The sequence below is a fragment of the Grus americana genome, chromosome 36 (genome assembly GCF_028858705.1).
Source record: "Grus americana isolate bGruAme1 chromosome 36, bGruAme1.mat, whole genome shotgun sequence".
NCBI lineage: Eukaryota > Metazoa > Chordata > Aves > Gruiformes > Gruidae > Grus > Grus americana.
The window spans coordinates 689,146-715,971 of NC_072887.1; the positions used below are offsets into that span (position 1 = coordinate 689,146).

General features: G+C 45.2%; 1 protein-coding gene across 1 annotated transcript; it reads left to right on the forward strand.

Moving 5' to 3' along the window:
* The first annotated feature begins 890 nt into the window (after nucleotides 1–890).
* LOC129198803 (butyrophilin subfamily 1 member A1-like) lies at nucleotides 891–14,040 on the forward strand. The gene is given in 10 exon segments (XM_054808406.1): nucleotides 891–905; nucleotides 2,605–2,758; nucleotides 3,418–3,759; nucleotides 5,740–6,003; nucleotides 6,657–6,917; nucleotides 8,651–8,704; nucleotides 11,103–11,120; nucleotides 11,451–11,589; nucleotides 13,459–13,699; nucleotides 13,701–14,040. Coding segments are annotated over 9 exon segments (1,734 nt in total). The 5' UTR covers nucleotides 891–905; nucleotides 2,605–2,652; the 3' UTR covers nucleotides 14,010–14,040.
* Nucleotides 14,041–26,826: the final 12,786 nt, after the last annotated feature.

Below are 26,826 nucleotides of genomic sequence, written 5' to 3' on the forward strand. Positions count from 1 at the left end.
CCTGCAGCCCATAGAGGACCCCACGCCGGAGCAGGTGGAGGCACCTGAAGGAGGCCGTGATGCCATGGGAAGCCTGTGCTGGAGCAAGTTCCTGGCAGGACCTGTGGACCCATGGAGAGAGGAGCCTACGCTGGAGCAGGTTTGCTGGCAGGACTTGTGACCCCGTGGGGGACCCATGCTGGAGCAGTTTGCTCCCGAAGGTCTGCATCCCATGGGAAAGACTCACACTGGAGCAGTTGGTGAAGAACTGCAGCCCGTGGGAAGGAGTCATATTGGAGAAGCTGGTGGAGGACTGTTTCACATGAGAGGGACCCCATGCTGGAGCAGGGGAAGAGTGTGAGGAGTCCTCCCCGTGAGGATGAAGGAGCAGCAGAAACGATGTGTGATGAACTGACCACAACCCCTATGACTTGTCCCCCTGTGCTGCTGGAGGGGGAGTAGGTAAAAATTGGGAGTAAGGTTGAGCCCAGGAAGGAGGGAGGGGTGGGAGGAGGTGTTTAAAGATTTGGTCTTGTCATAAAACATGTCATAAACATGTCTTCTCAGAGATGTCACCAACTTCATTGATTGGCTCAGCTTTGGCCTGGGGAAGGTAAATTTTGCAGCCACCTTGAATCAGCTGTGTTTAACATGGGAGCAGCCCCTCACATTTTACCACACAGACCACCCTTGCAGCCACCTTGCTACCAACCTGGCTGCAGACACCCAATACACCCAGAAAACAAGTCTCTTATATTTACTTATGATCTTCTATCAGACTTCTGGAGTTCACCAACACGTGAAAGCCATTTCTTATCATTTTCCCGGTAGTGCAGAATTGCTCCTCCTACTTCAGTGGTAACTTGAGTCATCTTGTTCCTTCCTGTATTTTTTAAAATCTCTAGCCAAGACACTCCTTCCAAAAGGTAAGGGCACAAGACTTTTTTATGCTAGAAAGGATGCACAATGAAAACAGCAAAATAATATATTCTAGATGTCTTTGGGGCAGTTATATTCCATTTGCTACTTCACAAGTTATATCTGAGGATTAATGAATGAGAAAGAATAAGGTGGAGGATATCTTAGAGTTAGTAAGGAAGGACTACTTTAATAACTAAGCCTATGAATATTTGTGTTAGTTAATCAGGTACTGTTTTGAGATTTGTACTGTAGTTTTAGTTACTTTATATCATTGAACTAATACTTTGTTGATATATATAATCTTCTTCTGATGTGATTGATTGAAAATGTAACATCCTCTCCTTTAGAATGGTAAATATCTATTAAAATTATCTTTGTTATATAGGTATAAATATTTAGCATAGCAGGGAATTAAGGGTTGTAGAAGAAGAATGCAAATGCATGGAACAGTGACAGCCAGATATACGTTTTGCTGTTTTCATTCATTCAAAATGTTGAATTCTTTAGACATGGATGTTAATTCTCTGTCCTTCAAATACACTATTATGAAAAGATAAATAAAAAGATAAAAGATAAATGCCAGTTGATAATCAGATTGTTGGTAATTGTACATTTTGATATGTAGTTCAGCTTTTGTACCAAGCAGCTCAGCGTGACTCTTGAATTCAGTAAAGCAAAGGGAGGGGACATCCCTGGGGATGCCTCATAGTCCTCTAACCTGCCTTTCAGGTGATTAGTATGATGTGTGGTGTTTTCTGGGACTGTGCTTGCAGTGCCTCCCTCTTAAAGTCTGTGCATTTAGAGTAAATTCTAGACCCTTGCAAGTCATGGTGTGTTCCCCAGGTGCTTTCTTAGAGCATTAATAGTTCCTCCAGTTTTATCGCCCTACCGACCAACACTTTTTCTGCCCTTCAGCAGTTCAGCAATGTTGTCTGCTAAGAGGGCAAGAGTACAAACTTGTTGGGACTTAAGATAATGCAGCCATAGAGATAAGGAATGGGGTGTGCTGATTGATTTAGCCAGGCTGTGTGAGGAACTGTAAAAGACAGAAGACAATGGCTGGTGGCAGTAAAGTCACAATTGACTGGGCACAGATGAGCTGCAGTGTTGCACTTCTGTGGAATACATTGCTTTTCTCAAGCCTTCCAAGATGAGACCCTGAAAAAGTTTCCAAGGAGACCGCGTGAGAACCAGACCAGGCAGTCACTTCCATTCTCTCTCATTTATGCATGAGGACCACACCTGCTTGTCTGTAATGAAGCAAAAGCAGGATTTTCTGTGATTGTCACATCCTTGTCCAGGATAGTGTTCTTACCCAAGTGACACACAGAATCAAAGTAGGCTGGGAAGTATGAAGCACAGCCCAGTTTCCTATAAACATCCAAAAAGATTCATTGCATGAGAGCCTAGTGATATGCATACAGGGCTGGCAGTGGGCATCCTGGACTTCTGGTTTGACACTCAAATCAGTTTGAAGTCAGATATTCCTGTGCCCAAGAACAGGGACTGTCAGGGAACAGAAATGGGCAGCTTTTCCCTCAGAGAAAGGAGCCAGAAGCTGTGGGTGACCCCACCAACATGACACAGTCCCACAGGACCTGAACACAGCAGGCAGAGCCAGGTGCTGCCTTTGTATTTCTGTCTTTAGCATGATTCATTCTCTTCTTTTTCATTCCTCTCAGAAATTCTTTCTCATTTTCACAGTGCATTATCCATTTCCCAGGGAAATAGAAGGAATTTGACTTGACCCACATGACATTTTTAGAGGATATATGGAATAAGCGCTCAGAAAGGAAGCTTTTACTAGTCCTGTTCTTTGTTCTTCCAACATGTATTTTAATTGGAAAGTGGCTTACAGGTAAGAAACTCCCTACTATATCCAGTTAGCCAGTTATCCTAAGATATCATGCCTGCACTTCAGTTCATAGTTGCTAAACGAACAAATGCATTGTATGTGTATATATATATATGTATGTGGTGTCTGACATCTCCAAGCCCAAGTTTGGGATAACATCAGCCATCTTAGTGATGTGAGACATCCCAGTCCTGCTCTGGAGCGTCAGCTATTTCAGGGAAGCAGCGTAGGTGTATTCACTTACAACACATGAGGGAGGCATTTTCAGTCTCTCCTGGGTCACGGAGCCAGGGCCTGTGCAGATTGCTTTGCAGGTTGTAAATTTGCAGAGTGCATAGAACATCACACAGATCTTTGCGCTTCATGTGTGGTAACTTGCTCCTAGCTCGGGAAGAGTTGTTTTGCAGTCCTTGCACAAGTGTGCCTATTGTCTTCCTGAATAAATCACTGCCCACAATACCCATGACTATGTTTCATGAGTATGTAATGCAACTGTATATATAAAACCAGGAAAATTGGTAATTAAAGCATGTCTGTGCCTGGAGGAGGGACTATGAGACTTTAACCCAGAGCTCAGCTAACACATGTGACTTTCTTCCCTCTATGGAAAGATTACACTCATGGGGAAAACCAATGCATTTGCTCCCACCTCTTCTTTGCAGATGAAGTGCCTATCACCATCAGCATAGAACCATCAGTTGTCCTTGTTGGAGAGCAAGTGACTCTGTCCTGCCAGCTGTCAGACAATGTCCCCTCTAACGTGAGCGTGCTTTGGTACAAATTGGAAAAGGGGAGGGATGCTCCACTGTGCTCTTCCTCCAGCCTGGGGGGGGTGGTGGAGCAGCGCCAGGATGCAGAACAGCGGAGGGTTGCAGGACACTGGCAGAGAAGAGCATTTCTTCTGGTTATCCGTCAAGTGCAAGTAGCTGATGAGGGTGCATATGTTTGTGCTGTGAACAGCAGCGTCATCACACAGGAGGCTATGACTCACCTTAATGTTACAGGTAAGCAGGGAGATTTTCAGAGTGAAATGCAACCTGCTATGACCGTGCTGAGTTCACTTCCCATTGTGACTGTACGGCTCTGCCTATTCCTTGCTGGACAGCTGAGACCTTGTTATGGTTTAACCGCAGCAAGCAGCTAAGCATCACACAGCTGCTTGTTCACTTCCTGCCCCAGTGGGATGGAGGAGACAACTGGAAGGGTAAAAGTACAAAAAATTGTGGGTTGAGATAAAGACAGTTTAATAGGTAAAGCAAAAGCTGTGCATGCAATCAAAGCAAAATGAAGAATTCATTCACTAATTCCCCCTGAGGGGCAAGTGTTTAGCCATCTCCAGGAAAGCAGGACTCCATAACACTTAAGGGTCACTTGGAGAAATGGGGAAATAAACAAAGACGCAGGAAGTACACGGAAAGTCTTGCTTCAATCCTGAATAGCTGAAGGGTGGGAACTGAGGGGAACAGGGCACGTAGCTTACCATGTGGGAAACAGTGCAATGGGGAACTGCATTAAGATGCTGAATATCCCTATATAAATCCCTATATAGGTGCTGAATATGCCTGTATAAAGAACTTATAGTTGTTTTCTCTTCTGGGATTATGAATGTTCTGCCTCTACAGTTAGGGATGTTTTGCCTTCTGTAATGAAAAAAACAACTAGAAGTCCAAAGTGGAAAGAGAAGAAAACATTCAGATAAAAAAGAAGAAAACATTCAGATCCCAGAAAAGTATTAGAAATTTAAAAAATGTGAATCATAGAATCATAGGATTGTTTTGGTTGGAGAAGACCTTTAAGATCATCAAGTCCAACCGTTAACCCAGCACTGCCAAGTCCAACCACTAAACCATGTCCCTAAGCATCATATTTACGCATGTTTTAAATACCTCCAGGGATGGTGACTCAACCACTTACCACTTTGGAGAAGAGAAGGCTCCAGGGAGACCTTATTGCAGTCTTCCAGTACCTGAAGGGGGCCTACAGGAAAGCTGGAGAGGGACTGTTTACAAGGGCAAGTAGTGACAGGACAAGGGGTAATGGTTTTAAGATGAAGGAGGGTACATGGAGATTAGATATTAGGAAGAAATTCTTCCCTGTGAGGTTGGTGAGGCATTGGAACAGGTTGCCCAGAGAGGTTTTGGATGCCCCATTCCTGGAAGTGTTTGGATGGGGCTTTGGGCAACGTGGTCTAGTGGAGGGTGCTCCTGCCCATGGCAGGGGGGTTGGCACTAGGTGGTCTTTAAGGTCCCTTCCAATTCAAACCATTCTATGATTCTGTAATTACTCAGAGCTCTTAGGGAGGGTTGTCACTGATGTGCAGTACACATAATGATATGATAAAGACCCCTTTACTCTCCTCATTAGAAATCTCCCCCTCTCAGAAGACCTATCCCAAATGCAAACCTGAAAGTACTTCCCAAAGGCACCTTATCAGATCCGACCTCCTGTTGGACAAGTCACAATCTGAAGCTTAGTCTGAGTGCATGGAAACATCTAGTATCCACAAATCTGGCATCAGTCTATTCCACAGATCAATGGCATGTCTGAAGGCCCTTTTAATTTCTTTTCTTTTGAACCTATGATGTGCTAGGCTGACTTGATGCCTCCTGTTTTGATATTGGACAAGACAGGGAACAAATCCTTGCTCTTCTTCCTCTCTACACCATTCCTTTTTTATGGACCTGTATCATATCCCTCTCAGTCATGTGGAAAGTGATCATCTATTTTGCAAACTCCCAGATGGTCTTCCTGACCTTTGATCATCCAGGCTCACTGGGGTTCACTTTATCTCTGTGGTAAGATGCTCTAGTGCTCACCATTGTTGGAGTCCAGGTAAATGGTCCCTCTGATCTGACCAGGTGTGCGAGGTATGAATTTTTAGAGAAAGATACTGAGGCTTTCTGAGTTTTGTTGGTTTATTTTGTTGTTGTTGCTTTGCCATAACTCTAACTCTTTTTCATATTCATTGACTTACTCTGTTACAGCAATTGGGTATAAGCCAACTTTGGACAGGGATCTGCAAGAGGAGAGTATGTGTCGCTACACATGTAAGTCAAAACAATGGTACCCAAAGCCTGAAGTAATTTGGATGAACTATGGAGGAGACACAGTAAATGTGGAGGCCAAGACCAATATAACCTGGAGTGAGAGAGACCATTTCACAGTGCAAAGCACCATCATGGTGCCTTGTGATAATGTAGATGTAGTGTGTGTAGTCGAACTCATCAAAGCCAAGATAAGCCGATCAGGTAGGTCACAGTTTTGCACCTGCACTTACTTTGTTGAGGGACCCCTCAGACCTCTCTGCTATTGCTAGAATTGGCTGAAATTGTACAGATCTCAGCACCTTCCCTGAACCCCAAGCAACCTGCAGAATCTTACCCTTCAGGACAAATCTTTGCTGTTGGGCGATGGAGGTTTGGGTTGCCCTTGTGGCATCTCCAGGAGAACACCATGAAATGATGATCCAGAAAAGTGCTGAGAGTGATCTTCTCAGTGCTCTGCCTCTTTGGGCTGAGTTCAGCCATAGCTTAAGGAGCTCATAGCTTTCCCTTATTTTTAACAGTCTGAACCTGAGTATTGTTATCTCTTTAGCATCACTTCGGTCTTTTACCTTCTCACCTGAAGTGACAGGCTGTATCACTTACAGTTTAGGAGAGCTTCTTGTACACAGTCCTGTCTGTTTTCATTTATTTCAGCAGTTTCACTCTTATACACAGAAAACTCATACAACTCTTTCAAGTGTGGAATTATTAAAAAAGAAATGCTCAAAACCCAGATGGTTTTGATTACAGATGAAACAACAACAAAGGTGCAGTTGTTCTCTGAGATCTCTTTCATGGCATACTTGGTATTTCTGTCCTGTGCCAGATGTGGTGGTGTTAAATTGCCTCTGTTACAGGTTCCATGAATGAAATCATTGTGCCACACTCAAGCACTTGTACATACAAGGGCAGAATAAGAGGTTCCTATGAAAAGCCCAAAGTGATGTGGGTTAATCACGAAGGAGAAGATCTATCCTCACTGGCCCAGACGAGCATTCTACAGGAGATGGACAATATTTTTGCAATAGAGAGCTCCATTGAGATACCCTGTGGACAACCGCCACCTTCTTTTGTGACCACTGATAGGGAACGCAGTCCACAAATTGCTCAACAGTCAGGTATGCAGCAACTGAGATTTATATGATATATTTTGGCATTCACTGAGCAAGCAAAGCTACTCTCTTTTCACTCGGGTAATGCATCATCCTCCACTAATGAGAAGGCTAGGCCTAATGCTGTGAATTATTTCACTTAGTTTTCTGCAACACTCAATAGTTGAATCCATTTGGGAGTGTCATGAAAATTCACAACTGGCCCATGCCAATTGAGGAGAGAGGCTAGGACGCAAAGTATAGAACTGGAAGTGTAATTCTTTTATTCATGTCCATGAGGCGTCCCAGATAAATTGGGAGACACAAATGTGGTTTTACACATGGTTCTTATACCTTTCAAGTGTTCAGTTACAACATGATTTGACTAATTGCTACTTAACACACACACGCTACTGTCTGCAAAGCAATGGTAATTCCATGGTGTCATCATCCATCTGCTTCTTTATTGATCTAGATGTCCCTGGAGTTGGTCTTGCTACAGTTACTTATCTACAACACCAGAGGTTTTCACAGAGATGTTAGAGGGGCTGGGATGCTCACATTATCTTGGTAGTCCAGGGGTATCCTTTATCCTTCGTTGACAGCTTTAAGATTCTGAGAAACAAAGGTCCTTCTCTCCCAGTGGGGCTGTCCTCCTTGCAATGAGCTGGGCCCCTTCAGTCATGCTTACTAAAGCTTGACTATTCAGCTTACAGTGTAAACTGCATGTATCTAAAGAAAGTTGATACAATTTCATACTATAAAGACTAACAGGTACAATAGTTAGGGAATGAGATTTTTGCCTAAGAGGAGTCTATGCGCAATACTTTCAGGAAGCCAATGAATCTGCAGTCACAGCAGCTCACTATTAGGACTGTGGCTGAAATGGGAAGAGCATCTGCTGACCCCAGGAAGCCAGGAACACAGTGGACTCCTGAGCTAAGTGCATAGTAGCTTGTTTCTCAGCATGAACATCTATTTCTCGATGCTGGCAGACAAGTTTTTCTGGCAGGTCTCTGACTGTCAGCTGCTGAGATTTGTACCAGTAAGGAAAGACTTTGGCATTAGGCTATTAGAGGGTTATTATGCCTTAAAGGTGGTGTTGAGCAGCAAGGCTAAGGAGCTTTGCTCTGAAATTGCTTCTCTGTGTAAGCTTTGAAGGTCACAGAATCACAGAACATTAGAGGTTGGAAGGCATCTCTGGAGATCATCTAGTCCAGCCCCTCTGATAAAGCAGGTTCACCCAGAGCAGATTGCACACGATCACATCCAGGCAGGTTTTGAATATCTCCAGAGAGCAAGACTCCACAATCTCTCTGGGTAACTTGTCTTAAGCTAAAGTATTTTAATGGTATCACTTAGAACAATATTGCTCACTTCAGAGATAGTGGCCTCTTGAATAAAAATGGAGACGAATTGTGAAGACCAAAAATAATAAAAAAAATCACAAGGAAGAAAAAAAAAAATCATACTTCTCAGTTTATGTCAAATGCGGTTTTCAGTGTCTATATGTGGATAATTTTTGGACACAAGGAAGTGAATTTAAAATGCAGCTATCACTGTTACATTTCAACTTTCTTTAGGACTTCTTGAGTTCCTCATCTTATTTCCAGAACAATTATTTTGCTGATAGTGTTCTTCTGCTGACCATGTCCAAATAGTGCAGATTATGTGACTCAGTGGCCACTCTGTGTATGTGTGTGCTACAGAGCAAGAAAATTGATGTCAGGTTTTTTAATTGCTTTTTCTCCATTTTACAGGAAACAGTAACTTGTCCTGGATTGTCTGCCTCCTTGTTCTCAATATTTTAGGAGGTAAGCTATTTCTCCATGCCAGAGATCCCATTACACAGTTCTTGGCATTGAAGAATCAGTCCCACAGCCACTTGTGGGCTGGCTTTTAATCTTTCCTTTTTTGAGGGATTGCCCAATAGCTTCTGTGGAGTTACTACTTATGGCGTCTTTGCCATTCAGCACACTCTCGGAATCAGATTAATAAATGTGGATATTTGGGGTTTAGTCTCCTTGCCTGCCCATGGTGCAAGCTCATTAGTGGAGAGCTGACAGTGCAATGGTTGTTCTGTTCCTGAGGTCCGTGGCTGTTCCCCCGGCTGAGCGTGCATTCGGCAGGGCTGGCGAGATGTTCTCATGGCTGGGGGGGCCCTGTTGCTTACCGGACTCCATTGTGAAGGCTCTGAGTCCTTGCTGCTGAGTCAAGTGGAGAAGTGGTCGCCCAAGAGACAGAATCCATCCCTGGGTAAAGGGAACACTGTCCCCTGGAAAGCAGGAAGCTGCCAGGTTGAATGCCCTGTGTGAGCCACAAAGAAGTTTCAGGGAGGCTGTGGTGGGGGAACTCCAGCTTCTGGCTTGCTGGATGCTGGCCAAGGGGTGGCGCTGTGTCCCTCAGCACTGGACATGCCAACAAGGGCATGTGGCTGTGATTGGTGAGTGTCACTGAGTCCCTGCAGTCCATGTCTGCAAGCAGATCGTCAGGTGTGGTATCAGGGTGGGACAGTGGAGAGCAAGTCACCCCTGGCCCCATGAGATAGCCGGGAGAGCCTGCAGTGTGAGCATGAGTGGTGTCGGGAATGCTGAGAGACAGCTGGGTTGGAGGCAACCTCTCCCTGCTTTCCCTCTGATTTCTTCCACCAAAGGTCCCTGGGGAAAGGAACTCTAGTGGCAGCCATGGCCATTGCACTGAGTGAGATTTGGAGTTGCCATGGAAGGTGGTTGGTGGTGTCCCAGCTGGTGGAGGCTTTGGTGGAGGCAGGAGCATGAGGGAAAGATATGTTGAGGCAATGCCACGTTGTGGCTGATGGGGTGGAGAGCCTGCGTCCCTGACCAGCCCTCAGTCATGGTAGGGATGTGGCTGTTTGTGCTCGGTGGCAATAATCCCAAGTGGAGGCGTGTGAGGCTTGACTCCAAGGAGCGTGAACCATCTACTATGGCAGAGGGGTTTTTCATCCCTGCCTGGGGTGGGCAGTCCCAGAATGGACTGGCTTGCAAGGACCTTGTGGGTCTTGCTCTGACTTGATGTCTTCTTCTCCTGTGACCATGGTGACTCGGCAGAGGAACTGCGTGCAAGGAATGGTGAGTCTTTCTGCTTGCCCACATGTCTTCCCCACTGGGATAGAAGTCTTGGGGTGGTTGAGGATGGATGCTCCAGCAATGCCAAGTGCTACCCAAGTGCCCTGTCGAGTGACCCTGCCAGTGCCCAAGGCTCAAAATGGCAGCAGGTACTCCCTGGCTTGGGCTTTGCTGAGGCAGTGCCCCACAGTCAGATGTGGGCCCCACAGTCAGAAGTGGTGGCCCAAGAGACAGAATCCATCCCTGGGTAAAGGGAACACTGTCCCCTGGAAAGCAGGAAGCTGCTGGGTTGAATGCCCTGTGTGAGCCACAGAGAAGTTGCAGGGAGGCTGTGGTGGGGGAACTCCAGCTTCTGGCTTGCTGGATGCTGGCCAAGGGGTGGTGCTGTGTCCCTCAGCATTGGACATGCCAACAAGGGCTTGTGGCTGTGACGCTGGCAGAGGGGGCAGCCATGCAGGGAGTCTGTGCCAGGCAGGGGCATGGCTGTAAGGTGTAGGGAGTGTGTGGGAGGGCACCGGGTCTCAACAAGTATGGGGACTGCATGTTGCTGTTCCCAGAGCTGAGGGATCCCCGGTCCTCCCTGCTGGCAGCATCTTCTGCCCGTTCAGTGCTGATTGCTCTCCTTTCTTCCTACCCCTCATTTACAGAAGAGATCCATTTGCAACACATGACAGCACGTATTGCAGAGAAGGGTGAGTACAAGCAGCGCACTGCCACCACGGCTCAGTGCCCAGGGGAGCCCTGGCTGGGGGTGGCTGTTTGCAGAGGTCAAGTGTGCCTTGCTGAAGACTTCCTATGCTGTGCCGAGAACGGCCACAGTGGGAGTGGTGCAGCACGGGCAGCCAAGCAGGGAGCGTGGGCTGTCTCTGTCTCCAAAGAGTGCCAGGAGGCCAGTACGCATGCTCTCTGACAGAGGGATGTGCTGCACTCCTGTCCTCCGTTGTTCCTGGTTGAGAACTCCTGGGGCAAGACCTCCTTGCAGATCCCAATGGCAACGGTGCTATGAGACACAAGGGCTTTGCTACTCCTGCCACTCCCATGGTCCCCGGTGAATGATTTTCTCCCTCTCTTTCTTGGAGCTGGCGTGCTAAGCAAGGTGTTCATTCTTCCCCCTCTTTTCTTACAGAAAACCAGAAGGAGACTGGTGAGTGTTGCTGAGTCCCTGGGGTCCGTGTCTGCAAGCAGATCGTGGGGTGTAGTGTCAGGGTGGGACAGTGGAGAGCAAGTCACCCCACGAGATAGCCGGGAGAGCCTGCAGTGTGAGCATGAGTGATGTCATGCTCTTGTAGAGAAGGGTTACTGTGTGCAGTGCGCTGCACCATGCCTCTGCTTTCGGGGTGTCCTGGTTGGGGACAAGTGTTAGCAGAGGCCAATTCTGCCTTTCCAAATAAGACCCATACTTTTCCCTTGTCTTTTTTGGACTTGAGATGGAGTGCTAAGCAAGATGTCCTCCCTTTCTCCCTTCTTCTTTCAGAGAACCTGAAGAAGGAGATTGGTGAGTGTTGCTGTCTTTCTGGAGGCCATGTGAGCCAGCTAATTGTGAGGTTTGGGGGTCTTCACAGAATGTTGCTTGTGGTCTTCTGGCTGGTGGAGGCCTTGTTGCTGGCAGGAGAGTAAGGGAAGGGTATGTTGAGGGAAGGCCATGATGGTGCTGATGGGGCTGGAAATCCTGGGCCACCAAGCATCTCTGGAGCCTGGTGGGAAAGTGGTTGATGATGGGGTATTGAAGAGATCCCTGCCAGAGTCAGAGGCTTGTGAGATGCAGCTCCAAATCATCCACCGTGCCAGGTTTTTTTGTTGCTTCCTCGGGCAGAATGTCCCAGAGTGAACTCTTTGTAAGTTGTGGTTCTTGCTCTGACTTGGTGTCTTCTTCTCTTGCTGCCCATGGTGATTTGGCAGAGAAACTTCATTCAGAGGATGATGATTCTTTCTGGTTGTCTACATGCCTTCATGTTTATTGTCACTGGAAGTTGTATATACTTTGCTCTCCATGTTCCTTGGAAATATGTCACCTGAATCTTCAGAAAGCTTTTTCCATTATGAAGCCAAACCTAATCCATGGGAATAACTCACAGTAGCTCAAATGGTCCTGTATATAGATGCTGTATTCTTCCCACGTCCTTTAGTTACCTCCAGCTTTAATCACGTGGCTATATTTTTATGTCTCTTGCCCTCTGATGTGTAAAAGATTGCCTCTTATCACTTGTGCCTCCCAGCCTTTCTAGTTGGAAAAGGTCCTCCGTGTATACATAAGAAGAACAAGACCCCATTTAGGAATGGCTGTGAATGTCATGTAGCTCTGCCTGCATGGAAACCTATGGTGACTCCAGAAATAGGGGGTTAAAATATGGCATTTCAGGATATGGCTGAACTTTGGTATTAATAGAGTTATCTGTATCCAGAGTCATCCTGTAGTGCTAACAAGTACTGATGTCTAATCCATCGTAATGTTTTCTTTCTGTGCTTTTATCTCGTTTGCAGTGAATCAGAGGAAAGAAATTGGTAAGTCATTATTGTCTCTTAAGTCCCCTAAAACTAGTTAAAAGGAAAGTCTAAAGATAGGAAGGAATGGTTCTTGTTTGACAGAACAATGAATTTAGAGCTTCTAACTTGAACTCCTGGAGCTTCAAAGCCTTTCCTGCACTCAGTTCCAGGTGCACATCTCACATCTCTGTTCACATGCTCAGACATTCATCCAAAACTTTATGTTTTTCACATACAGATGCCTATCTTTGAGCTAATCCTTTAAGCTCACATCTCAGGACTTCATGATCCTACTCTGCTGGGTCGTCTTTTCATCTCTCATACATAAAAACAAGTTCAGCTGAGTCTGCCCTGGCAAATATTTAATATTTACTCATCTGATTTGACTTCTCAGAAGTTTGGCTTGTATAGTAGACTCTCTGCCTGACACATCTTCTTCACTATCCTTTTCTGCCCAGCCACTGTTGAACAAAGCTGCCACGGTTGTACGGACCCAGAAATTCACCAGAAAGTGCATTCTGTCCTCCCTTCGGAGGATTAGGGAAAATTCACCCAACCTGTTCATTTGTATCCATCCCTGCCTGAGAAATTCATTCAATGAGGCTGAAATTTATTTCCCTGAGTGTCACAAAGGGACACTTTCTGTGTCCCTGCAAATGCTGGGGTGCTGACCAAGGATGACCTGCATGGTTTAACCTTAGACTCAGTCTGAGATTTCCCAACTTGGAGTCAATTTGTGAATACTACAGAAGCAGTGCTGAGCATGGACTGGATTGTGAGTCTACAAATGCCTTTTATTCCAGTGATATGGAGATATTTCACTGTCAAGTGAAATACTTGAAAGTTAAAATGTAATTTATATGTCTGAATGCAGACCTCCTTCTTTCCAGGCTTAGAGGTTTTTCTAGACCAATTGTAGGGAGATTTTCAGAATATAATGCAGTACAGTCCAGTTTCCTTCTCTTCTTGCATATTTGCTTTAGAGGACGTTAATAAAGCCCCAAATATCTATTCATTGGAGATGACATCAAGGTTGATGGGGACACAGCCCATCCCAACTTGTCTAATGCTGTGGACAAGAAGAATTTTACGCATAAATCACAGGTCCAGAAAGTGACTCAAAATGAAGAGAGTTTTTATTCATCTGTCTGTGTGCTGGGCTCAGAAGGTTTCTCCTCTGGGAAGCATTACTGGGAGGTGGATATTGAAAAAAGCAATGACTGGGACATTGGAGTAGCCAAAAAAATCCGCTCCAAGGAAAGGAATAATTTCTCTGTCACCTAAAGAAGGATTCTGGGCTCTGGGCTTGTGTTCTAAAGATTACTGGGCAAGAACTGATCCATGGACATGGCTAGCGGTGCAGAAAAATCCCAGGAAAGTTGGATTTTACCTTAATTGCGATGAGAAAACTTTGACTTTTTTCAATGTTACTGACACATGTGTGATGTTCACATTTACAGACTGTGCATTCTCAGAAGAATTGTATCCCTTCTTTAAAAACTCACACAAAGAATCAACCATGAGAATCTGTTCTGTTAAAGAGGAATAATTTTCTTTAATATGGTAATTTTGTTGTGCAATGGAAGATTATGTCATTTTCTTAGACAAATTAAATGCTTAATTACAATTTATGTATTACACATTCTTGTTCACATTCTGTATTATGCATAGTTTAATACCTTAGCTTAAAACATTTTCCTTTCCCCCACCCTTTTCTGTATACATTTTGTCCAATACTTGCAGCACGCATGAAGAAGTGAGCTGTTGCATGCCATGATTTGATATATCATATGTTTATCCCAAGAACAATTTCTGCAGAGTCTTTTTTTCTGGGAAAAAAAAAAAAATCAGTCCTTACAAAGCATTTTAGTGATCATCATTCTCTGAGGTTTTGTTCTAGACTGCTGCGTTGTGTACTTTGTACTTATGTACAAAGCCCAGCTTCACATCATGAATTCAAATACACACACCCCAACCCCAACAAATCCACAGCACCCCATAAAGGTAACCTCTCTCCATCACTCTTCTGGATGGATTTCTCAGAATTTTGGATGAAAAGAAAGAGTAAGTTTTAAACCACAGTAATTTAAAACATAGTAATGTGTCTACACTTCACTTTTTGGGTGGAGAACATGCCATCTATGCTTGAAGAAGAGTCTGAGAGGCAATGTAAATCAACTTAATGCAGTGCTACAGCTCTCCGTCATGCTTTGATCTCTGTAGCAGAGTAATACGCCCTTCTAGTGCATAAGTAGCTCTGACAGAGCTCTCTGTTCCACATGGTCTTCTGAATCCTAACTCTTCACCAGGTGCAATGCAATTTAGTTGCCTAAACATAGACACCCATTGCTCTGTAAGATTCTTTAGGGCATCCAACACACCTACATGGGGCTGCTTATACAGCACAAGGTTTGTGGGAGACCCGCGTCTTTCTGAAGTGACATCTGGAGACCTCCTGAGACAGTGGATGCTGAAGGATCTTTGGTTCCAGGCTGTCATGGTTATTTTCTGTGAACAGTCCTTTCTTCTGTGGAATTTAAGCTTACCAGCTTTTGTCCTGTGCATCATGAAGGTGGAAGATAATCTATTCCTTCGGTTTTCCATCAGTGATCTCAGGGTTATAGCTACATTCATAAAGGGAGTGTAGACTGTGGTGGAATCACAGAATCATAGAATATCTTATGTTAGACCCATAAGGATCATCGAGTCCAACTTCTTGCTTCTCAAAGGACCACCTAAAACTAAACCATATGACTAACAGCATTGTCCAGATGCTCCTTGAACTCAGACAGGCTTGGTGCTATGACCACTTCCCTGGGGAACTTGTTCCAGTGACCGATCATCCTCTCAGCGAAGAACCTTTTCCTCATGTCCAATCTGAACTTCCCCTGATGCAGCTTCATTCCGTTTCCTCATGTCCTATTGCTGGTCACCAGAGAGAGGAGTTCAGCACCTCCCCATCCACTGCCCAGCTGTAGACTGCAATGAGGTCACCCCTCAGCCTGATTCAATACCCAGCTTGTTTTTTAATGAGCATCACTGGTAAATTCTAAGTCAATTTTTAACCGGGATTTGACTTGCATTAATACTACATCTCCACTGTCTCTTTACACAAATGTCTTATGATACAATTCCAAAGTAATAAGGTGAGATTCAGTCTGAGACAAAGATGTAAATGTAGGTGTCCACATATGAACTCGGTCTCTCTGTTTATAGTTAATGGAGTTCTAAGTTGTGATTACGTTGCCTGAACATAGATGTCTAGTGCCAGTTCAGACCTATCAATATGTCTGAGACTAGCAGAGGTGAAGCAAGACTCATGGAAGACCCATGTCCTTTTGGGTGCCTCTGGCGTTATTTCTTGCAAATCTGTTTTTAGCTGAAGTTTGTAGCTTTGATCCTATGGAATAGAACTGAGCTTTGACACACAAAATACCCATTGGGCATAAAATCCAGACGATCAATGAGCAGACTGTTATCTAAGGAACACAGAACATGCTAATGCCCTTGAACCAATAGACAAACCACTGGAAACCCATGACATAACAGAGGAAAAGCAACCTGATAGCCCAGCTAGGCTGAGTTTTCATTCAACTCTCTAGTTATGAGAATACCTCCAATTTCTTTTTTCTTTGTCATAAACTCGATACATGATTAGGGATGGGAATCAGACAGCAATGTAGTTTCCAAAATCCTTTCTAGAATCTTGCTGACAAATAAGATTTACAATGGCAGCCTGTCACTTCTCCAGCGATGTAGTTCTTTGTAGTGACAGGTTACACTGCTCTTCTTCCCATGGCAGTGTATCTTAATCCACCTCAGAAACAGCACAGACAGCGGGCTAGATTCTGGTAAAAACAAAGCTACCTAATCCATGGAGTCAGAGAGTAAATTAGCTTAGAAGCGATCTCTGGAGCTCTCTAATCTAGTTCCCCCACACAAAGAAAGACCAGATTGCTCAGGGACTGTACTGAGCTAGCAGTGAATCTGAGTCCTCTGAACTGCCCTTTTAGTCAGCCCCCATGAACTATTTGGTGATTTTGTAGGTGATGCTGTACGTCTGGCTGGCCTCCAGCTGCCAAACCAGAAGTGGAGAGGTCTCCATTGGTCCTGTATCATATGTCAGGCCTGAATAGGAATTTCCAGCTCTCTGGGACATCTGAAATGCCTGTAGGTATCTATGGTTAGGCAGCTAAATTTTGCTCATGCTCAACACAGTCAACTGAGAGTAGGGAGTGATTCCTGTCTATATCTGCCTAAACTGAGACACCAAATTCTTGTGTTTGAGATCACATACAGTGCCTTATCTCATCCAAAGGAGGGACACAGCAGCCTGAGATAACAGAGGGAGATAGCAGCCTCATCATAGCCAGATACACCCCATCTTCCTCAGCTCCTTCATGATAAGTGTTCCTGAAGTCTACACATAGATGTGTCCAAAGGGTCATTCAGAACAGCCTAACACCATCAATTGTCTCTTGGAAAGGCCTCTTTCTCTTCAGAAACATATAAAAAAACATTCTGTCCCCCTCTGTTACAACTCCCAGATGTTTTAATGAAAAATATTAATGAGATGGCTAAGTGTTGTGATTTAACCCCAGTAGGCAGCTCAGCACTGCACAGCAGCTCACTCATTCCTCCACGGTGGGATGGGGGAGGGAATTGGAAGGGTAAAAGTATGGAAACTCACGGGTTTAGACAAAGACAGTTTAATAGGTAAAGCAAAAGCCACACACACAAGCAAAGCAAAATAAGGAATTCATTCACTGTTTCCCATCAGCAGGCAGGTGTTCAGCCATCCCCAGGAAAGCAGGGCTCCATCACGTGTAAACGGTAACTTGGGAAGACAAATGCCGTAACTCTGAATGTCCCTCCCTCCCTTCTTCTTCCCCCAGCTTTTGCTGTTGAGCACGATGTCATAGGGTATGGAATATCCCTTTGGTTAGTTGGGGTCAGCTGTCCCAGCTGTGTCCACTCCCAACTTCTTGTGCACCCTCAGCCTACTCGCTGGTGGGGTGGTGTGAGAAGGAGAAAAACCCTTGATGCTGAGTAAGCACTGCTCAGCAATAACTAAAACATGCCTGCGTTATCAACCCTGTTTCCATCACAAATCCAAACCACAGCCCCATACAGGCTACTATGAAGAAATTCAAATCTATCCCAGCCAAAACAAAGACACTGAGTGAACAGAGACACTGGAAAGGGAGACGCCACAAATCATAGCTGTGTACAAGAGCTACATAGCGCTATTAACATGGGTTCCCATGACTTTGCAGACCACTTCAGCTCTGTCCATTGTCCCAATCATATGTAAGCAAAATAATTAATGACTTAATGCAGTTGTCACCCACAAAGTTAATCTAAACAGACTTTCAGTGATCTGTCATGTTGACTGTGCTCAGATATTGTTTAGTGTTGATATGGACACATTTTATTCAGCTCAGGGTATAAACAGATGAGCTTGTGCAGAGAATTTATAGTTTGATTCACCTTGCAGGCATCCCCAAAGAAAACCTTATTTCCTCTTCCTTGACACTCTTCTTCTCTTGGTGGATATTTACTTGTGGTCTTGGCTCTTCTCTACTTTTCAGAGGTTTTTTTACTGTTCAATGGTCATTTTCCTGTAACTGTCAGGAAGATGGCAACGATGCTCAAAACTGATTTAGTCACATTACCCTAACTTGGGAGTGCTTATCTTGTACATTCGAATCTAGGAAAGCTGGAGATATCTAGTCTTAGAACATAGAACACAGAACACAGAACATAGAACGGTTTGAGGTGGAAGGGACTTTAAAGACCATCTAGTTCCAACGCCACCTGCCATGGGCAGGGATAAAGTGGTATCTGCTTGGAAAAGAAAAACGGGATGCACCAAGCTGAAATCAGCACTTAGAACAGCAAGGTGCTGATCTTAGCTGAGCTGCTTCTGAAGGTATTAAGCTATAGCAAGTAACTTGGTATTTCAAAGAACGTAATAATAGCATCCATGGAAAACAAGCAAGAATGTAGCTGTTACTTCTGTGGCTAGCTAGAGGTCAGGCAGAAGCAAGCAACAGCCTTTACATCTTCTATTTTCTGCAGATGAGGAACATGAGAGTTTATTTGAGATGGATGAACTAAGCAATGAGAACTAAAGAAGACAATTTCATATCACATCTAGTTCAAAGGCTTCCTCATGCTGTCTTTTCCCAGAAGACACCAGACAGATATAAATTCCAGCATCAGAGACTTGGATGTCTTTTAGCAGTAGAGGAAAGATCCCTCTGCTTGGTACCCATTGAAGAAGCTCTTTTTGACCCCAGTACCTTTTGTTTTGAATCTTTTCCCCAGTGCTTCCATTGTAGGAGATGATCTGTATCAGTTCTGATGGTCTGGAAAGAAACCATTCAGTAGAAATATTTGCCAGAATGCCAGTGGCTGGCAGCCTGCAGTCCAAGAGCACATCATTTCCAACAGCTCCAACAACATATGTGGAAGTGAGACTACTTGGAATAGCCACTGCACACAAAATATAAAATGAGACATGTCAAGCCACAGTGATCCTGAGGAATGCGTGAAGCTCTATGGGGAATTAATTCATTTCATGCTTAGAAAAGTCTCAGGTTCTGAAAGTACAAACACATTGCCATAAGAGAAGTGACAAAGTCACCTTGTAGGGTTTTGGTTATTGTAAATACTTGGATTCTAGTTAAAGAGATCTCAGTTGTCCTTCTCCCTTGCCAATCTGATATATGTGTTTGTATATTGGCCAATACCTTGTAGTTAAATTCCTCTTTAGAAAGTATATAAACTTTCAGGTAATTAAGTTGTTTAAATCTGTGCTTCCTGACAGCTGGTTCATGGAAACTGCCTATAGGCATACTCTTACTACAAGACTGGTATAGTACAGATAGTTAAGTAACCTGGCTTTCCTACTCCTCCATGTTGGTATCCTCATCCTATTTGCAGCTATCATTCTTAACCAATGTGCAACCAAGAGCAATGTAGCTCTGAATGAGCAGAGATAATTGTTCTCCCCAGCCATGTCATAGCAACACACTGGCCTTAAAATCATAGAATCATAGAATCATAGAATGGTTTGGGTTGGAAGGGACCTCAAAGATCATCTAGTTCCAACCCCCCTGCCATGGGCAGGGACACCCTCCACTGGACCACATTGCCCAAAGCCCCATCCAACCTGGTCTTAAACACTTTCAGGGATGGGGCATCCACAACCTCTCTAAGCAACCTGTTCCAGTGCCTCACCACCCTCACAGTAAAGAATTTCTGCTGAACTTCTAGTCTAAATCGACCCTCTTTCAGCTTAAACTCATTATCCTTTGTCCTATCACTACAGTCCCAAATAAACAGTCCCTTTCCATTTTTCCTGTAGGCCCCTTTAGGTACTGGAAGGCTGCAACTAGATCTCCCCAGAGCCTTCTCTTCTCCAGGCTGAACAATCCCAACTCTCTCAGCCTGTCCTCATAGCAGAGGTGCTCCAGCCCTCTGATCAGCTTCGTCGCCCTCCTCTGGACTTGCTCCAACAGCTCCATGTCTCTCTTGTCCTGGGGGCCCCCAGAGCTGGATGCAGTACTCCAGGTGGGGTCTCACCAGAGCAGAGTAGAGGGGCAGGATCACCTCCCTTGACCTGCTGGCCATGTTGCTTTTGACGCAACCCAGGACACAGTTGGCTTTCTTGGCTGCAAGCGCACATTGATGGCTCATGTTGAGCTTTTCATCAATCAGCACCCCCAAGTCCTTCTCCTGGGGGCTGTTCTCAATCCATTCTCCACCCAGCCTGTAGTTGTGCTTGGGATTGTGCCGACCCATGTGTAGGACCTTGTCTAACTCCATAAGCAGCTTCTTTGTGAGACACCTTTTCCCCCTCAAAATCCCCTCCCACTTCCAGTCCATCAGCTGTGGGCCTCTCTATCAACCCTTGCACTCCTGATGAAAGAAGAGATGATACTGACCTGTCACTTCCAGTTCAATGGCCATCTGATCATGCCATTTTCCTGCTGTTACACTGCAAATGTATTTCCCTTTGTCAGGGACCTGGACATTCTTCAGTTTTAGGGACAAGTTGCCTGTGCTCCACTGGCTGAGGAAGAGCTCTGTGCCTCCCCAACTTCTCTCCTCTAGCCAGCTATCTCTGACTGCTTCATTATAGGAGATCTCCTTTGGTGTCCTGAAAGGCTGTAAAGCAACCCACTGAGCCGTGATGCTCCTGGGAAAAACAGTGAGTGACAACTGGCAAGGCAGAATGACATCTTCCCCAATGAAGCTGATGATTGGGTTGTTCGGAGGAAGGATGTAGAACTGGCCTGTTTGAAGACAGCAACATTTAGAGGAGCTGTTCAAGAAGGCTGGGGAGGGCATTTGAGTCACTCAGTCTGGGGAGAGGACTTTCTTCCCTAAGTGACCTCTAAAAGCTGGAGGCTTCTGGGCTGCAGACCTTAGTGATGTCTGAATTTGACAAGATAGGGACAGTGAGTGGGCTCAAAAAACTGACACAAGGCATGTCTATACTGTGCAATGGAGTAAGTGCAGAAACACTGAGCATGATCCACTGAGCTATGCAGTGAGACAAGGCTGACCAGACCGAAAACAGTTCAGTAGTGAGTAGCAGGTGAATGCAACAATGACATGTAAACTTACTCTGCAAATCAGCCTTTGTCTATGCCTTGTAGGTGTTGGGTAGCTGAAGGTGTTTATGTCCCAGACCAGTACAAAATTAATTCATTTTTCTAACTGTTCTGCTCCCAGAGGTTCTGGTGTTTGCCTTGTGTCTGGTCCTTCAAGGGCCCCACACTCAGGAAAGACACAGTTCACATGAATTCAGAAAACATTTCACTGACCTGTCACATCCAGCTCCACCACAGTTTCATCACGCCAGCTCTCAGACTCCAGGCTGCAGACGTATTCTCCTTTGTCAGTGTACGTGACGTTTTTCAGCACTAGAGACAAGTTCCCGTGATTTAGTTCAACAAAAGACAGTTCTGTTCGGCCCTTATACCTCCTACCTCTTATTTCTGATGTGATTCTTCCATTATGGAAAACCTTGTGGATTAATTTGGAAGAGTGAAGCAACCTCCACTGCACTACAAAATTTCCAGTAAGATTAGTGAAGAACAGGCAGGGCAAGAGAATATCTTTTCCAATTACTCCAGTAACAGAAGATTTCAAAGGCAGGCTTCTGTATGGAGCTGTCAAGACACAGAGAAAATGTATTTAAGAGATCAGGATTCAGTGGAAAGAGAGAGATAAGCACTTTTATGGAGCATATCAAGTCCAGCCCCTGAACAAGTCTGCATCCCATAGAACACCTGAACTGGCCTTAGAGGTAGACATTTATCTGTAGGCAACTGCAATGACTCTTAGGTGTGCTCTGAACAGCACTTGAGGCTCAATGGTATGTATTGACTAGATTTCTGTCAGCTACCATGGGAGCCTGGACACTGCTTAAATTTAGATGTAGTAATTGTAGCCAAATCTCACCCTTGTTTAGGATAACAGTTGGGCTTGATGATCTTAAAGGTCTTTTCCAACTAAAACTATTCTTTGATTCTACAATAAGAGAAATCCTTCTTTGTCTCCGCTGATTTTATTGGTTACATCTCCACTGATCTTAAAGTGTGAAACTGTATTTAAATGTCAGATGAATCCTCCACCGGACAGCTCACTCAGGTGCTGATGCCCATAAACCCCATCTAGCTTTGCCCTTTCTTAGGAACAAAGTATTCTTTGTGTGTATTGTTTTCTATGTGCACTCCTAAGAAGGAAATACAAGCAGCTGGGAATAACCTGGTTCATAGTTTAGCTGCTCAGACTTCCTGCCTAGAATATTTCCTTCATCATATTTGTTTGATCGGTTTTCAAAATCCGGTTGCATTTCACAGGAGCACTCAGCCTACAACTTGAACTAATGTTCCAGTCAACCCATTTTCCCATCCCTGTTGGAATTAAAAGAAGCATCTTGAAAGATAACAGATCTTTCTGGAATTCACCTTAGCATGGCATGGAGAGACTACTTTCATCTTGCTTACAAGCAATGATATCCAGGCACTGACCTGTCACATCCAGTTCCACATAGGTCTCCCTGTACCAATTGGAATAGGCAACCTTGCAGAGATATTTCCCTTTGTCAGAGACTTGGATGTTTCGAAGCTTCAAGGAGAGGTTTCCCCTCCTCACTTGGGATGTGAAAAATGCAGTTCGACCCTTGTAGCTCTTTCCTTGCCTTTCCACCTCACTTCTTCCATTGAAGGAAGCAATTTCTATTCTCTTCAGAGCTCTAACAAGGATCCATTGGACAGTGAGGCTGACGGGGATGCTAGGGGCAGAGATGTAGCAAGGTAGGACGGCATCTTCTCCAGCAACTTGGATGACAACATTCTTAGGGGAATGGACTGTAAACTGACCTGAGAAAAACAAATATCCACATATTATGAGTTAGTGCTGATTCAGTGTGGGAATTGATTTCAAAAGAGAAGCATTTGTTAACAGAGCTTCAATAATTTCTGCAGTGAATACCTTAGACAAGAGGCCAGAGCATGTACTTTGTGATATATAGAATCACAGAATGGTTTGGGTTGGAAGGGACCTCAAAGATCATCTAGTTCCAACCCCCCTGCCATGGGCAGGGACACCCTCCACTAGACCACATTGCCCAAAGCCCCATCCAACCTCGCCTTGAACACTTCCAGGGATGGGGCAGCCACAACTTCTCTGGGCAACCTGTTCCAGTGCCTCACCACTCTCACAGTAATGAATTCCTTCCTAACATCTAATCTAAATCGACCCTCCTTCAGCTTAAACCCATTATCCTTTGTCCTATCACTACAGTCCCAAATAAACAGGCCCTCACCATCTTTCCTGTAGGCCCCTTTAGGTACTGGAAGGCCACAATTAGATCTCCCCGGAGCCTTCTCTTCTCCAGGCTGAACAATCCCAACTCTCTCAGCCTGTCCTCATAACAGAGGTGCTCCAGCCCTCTGATCAGCTTCGTCGCCCTCCTCTGGACTCTCTCCAACAGCTCCATGTTTCTCCTGTACTGGGGCCCCCAGAGCTGGATGCAGTACACCAGCTGGGGTCTCACCAGAGCAGAGTAGAGGGACAGAATCATCTCCCTCGACCTGCTGGTCACACCTCTTTTGATGCAGCCCAGGACACGGTTGGCTTTCTTGGCTGCTAGCGCACATTGATGGCTCATGTTGAGCTTTTCATCAATCAACACCCCCAAGTCCCTCTCCTCAGGGCTGCTTTCAATCCATTCCTCACCCAGCCTATAGTGGTGCTTGGGATTGCACCGACCCATATGCAGGACCTTGCCCTTGGCCTTGTTGAACTTCATGCAGTTCTCACGGGCCCACCTCTCCAGCCTGTCAAGGTCCCTCTGGATGGCATCCCTTCTCTCCAGCGTGTCGACCACACCACACAGCTTGGTGTCATTGACAAACTTGCTGAGGGTGCACTCCATCCCACTGGCCATGTCGCCGACAAAGATGTTGAACAGTGCCAGTCCCAGTACCGACCCCTGAGGAACACCACTTGTCACTGTTCTCCACTTGGACATTGAGCTGTTGACCACAACTCTTTGAGTGCGACCATCCAGCCAATTCCTTATCCACTGTGTGGTCCATCCATCGAATCCATGTCTCTCCAATTTAGAGACAAGGATGTCATGTGGGACAGTGTCAAATGCCTTGCACAAGTCCAGGTAGATGATATCAGTTGCCCTTCCCTTATCCACGGACTCTGTAACCCCATCATAGAAGGCCACCAAATTTGTCAGGCACGATTTGCCCCTAGTGAAGCCGTGTTGGCTGTCACCAATCAACTCCTTATTTTCCATGTGCCTGAGCATAGTCTCCAGGAAAGTCTGCTCCATAATCTTGCCAGGCACAGAGGTGAGACTGACCGGCCTGTAGTTCCCTGGGTCTTCCTTTTTACCCTTCTTAAAAATGGGGGTTATGTTTCCCCTTTTCCAGTCGGCAGGAACTTCACTGGACTGCCAGGACTTCTCAAATATGATGGGTGGTTGAAGTCTCCCATAAGGACCAGGGCTTGTGAACGTGAGGCTGCTTCTATCTGCCTATAGAGGGCTTCATCTGCTCGGTGTCCCTGGTCAGGTGGCCTGCAGCAGACCCCTGGATATATATATATCCAGGATATTGTCACATGAACTGTTCACCAGGTAAATGCATGCAAGGGTAAGATTTAACGCCAAATTCAGACACCTAAGCTTGGCTCTTTGTATGTCTTTGTATGTCTTTGTATGTAGGGGGCTGCTTATGTAGTGGGAACTAGAGCAGATTTCCTAAGCTTAGGCATTTGGTATCACTGGAGGCATCCTAGTAGAACCTGTTATAAGATCCACATGGAGCTGAAGGACATGAGACAGCACAAATGGGACACCTTTCAAAGAACTACATGGAGACCAGACTGGATACCTTATTGTCCTGGTTTCGGCATGGATAATTATCTTCCTAGCAGCTGGTATGGTGCTGTGTTTTGGATTTAGGATGAGAATAATGTTGATAACACACTGATGGTTTTAGTTGTTGCCAAGCAGTCAAGGACTTTTCAGCTTCTCAGACTGGCCTGCCAACAAGAAGGCGGGGGGCACCCAAGAAGCTGGGAGGGGAAACAGCCAGGATAGCTGACCCAAACTGACCAAAGGGATATTCCATACCATATGACATCATGCTCCATATATAGCTGAGGGGTGGGCCGGGAGGTGAGGCAGCTCAGGGTCTTGCAGAGCATTGACCTCAGGTGGTGAGAAATTGTGCTGTTCATCGTTTGTTTTGTATCTTCTTCTTTTATTATTATTATTATTACTATTATTATTATTATTATTGTCTTCCTTTTCTGTCCTATAAACTATCTTTATGTCAACCCACAAGGTTGGTTTTTGTATTTTTTTCCATTTTCAATTCCCCCCCTCATCCGAATTGGAGGGGGATAGTGAGCAAACAGCTGTGGTTGTTTTAGTTGTCTGCCAGGTTAAACTATGACACTTATGTTATCTTAAGTGGCACCCGATATCTATCTTTGGATAACTGAATAAGACCCTAAATGTTTACATTAGCATAATGTAAATGAATCTTTGTTCACAAGATCTCCAATGACATAGTGTTCCTGTGAGGAGTGGATGGGGAAGCTGGGTTTGTCTAGTTTGGAGACAAGGAGGCTGAGGGGCAAACTCATTGATCTCTACAGCTTCCTGAGGAAGGGAAGTGGAGAGGGAGGTGCTGATCTCTTCTCCTTGGTATAGAGTTACAGGACACATGGGAATGGTTCAAGGCTGCATCAGGGGCAGTTCAGACTTGACATGAGGAAGCATTTCTTTACCGAGAGGTGGCAAACACTGGAAGAGGCTTCCTGGAGAGGTGGTCAATGCCCCATGCCTGTCAATGTTTAAGAGGCATTTGGACAAGGCCCTTAAAAGTATGCTTTAACTTTTGGTCAGCCCTGAAGTGGTCAGGCAGTTGGACTAGATGATCATTGTTGTAGGTCCTTTCCAAATAGAACTAATCTACTCTACCCTACCCTATCTCCTATGCTATGCTATGCTATGCTATTGGGTTTGTGTGGCAAGGTTTTGGTAGCTGGGGTTTACAGGCCCATGAGAAGGAGAAGGACCCACGTTGGAGAACCTAGTGGAGGACTGTCTCCCATGGGTGGGACCCCATGATGGAGCAGGGGAAGAGTGCAAGGAGGAAGGAGCAGCAGAGAAAACGTGTGATGAATTGACTGCAACCCTTATTCTCCTGTTCCCCTGCGTCACTCCGGGAGAGGAGGTAGAGAAGTGAAGGAGTGAAGTGGAGCCTGGGAAGAAGGGAGGGGTGCAAGGAAGGTGGTTTAAGATTTGGTTTTATTTCTCATTATCCTACTCTGATTTGATTGGCAATAAATTAAATTAATTCTGCAAGTCAAGTCTGTTTTACCCATGATGGTAAGTGCTGAGTGATCTCCCTGTCCTTATCTCAACTCACAAGCCTTCTGTTATATTCTTCTCTGTGATGAATTACAGAGGATTTGTTCATTGTCTGTAAAATAAATAATCAGCTAAGGAGATAAGGTTTCGCAACTTACGGCCTTGTCATGGAGGGAGGATTAAGCAAGTAGATAGTGGGGAAGGGGGTGTCGGGTAAACATCCTTGTTAAAACAAAAGACCCTGAGAAATACCCCACCACAAGACATCCTGTCTCGCGCTTCACTCCCCCCACCTGAACACGAGCACAACGCATGATCACCAGAAGAGGTAACGACCCCCTCCTCAGCAACGGACTGCGCAGCCTCAGACGACTTAACAAGCCCCAACAAGCCGGAATTTGAATGCTATAAAACAGAGACTCTGGAAAGGGGAGTTGCGGGCTGT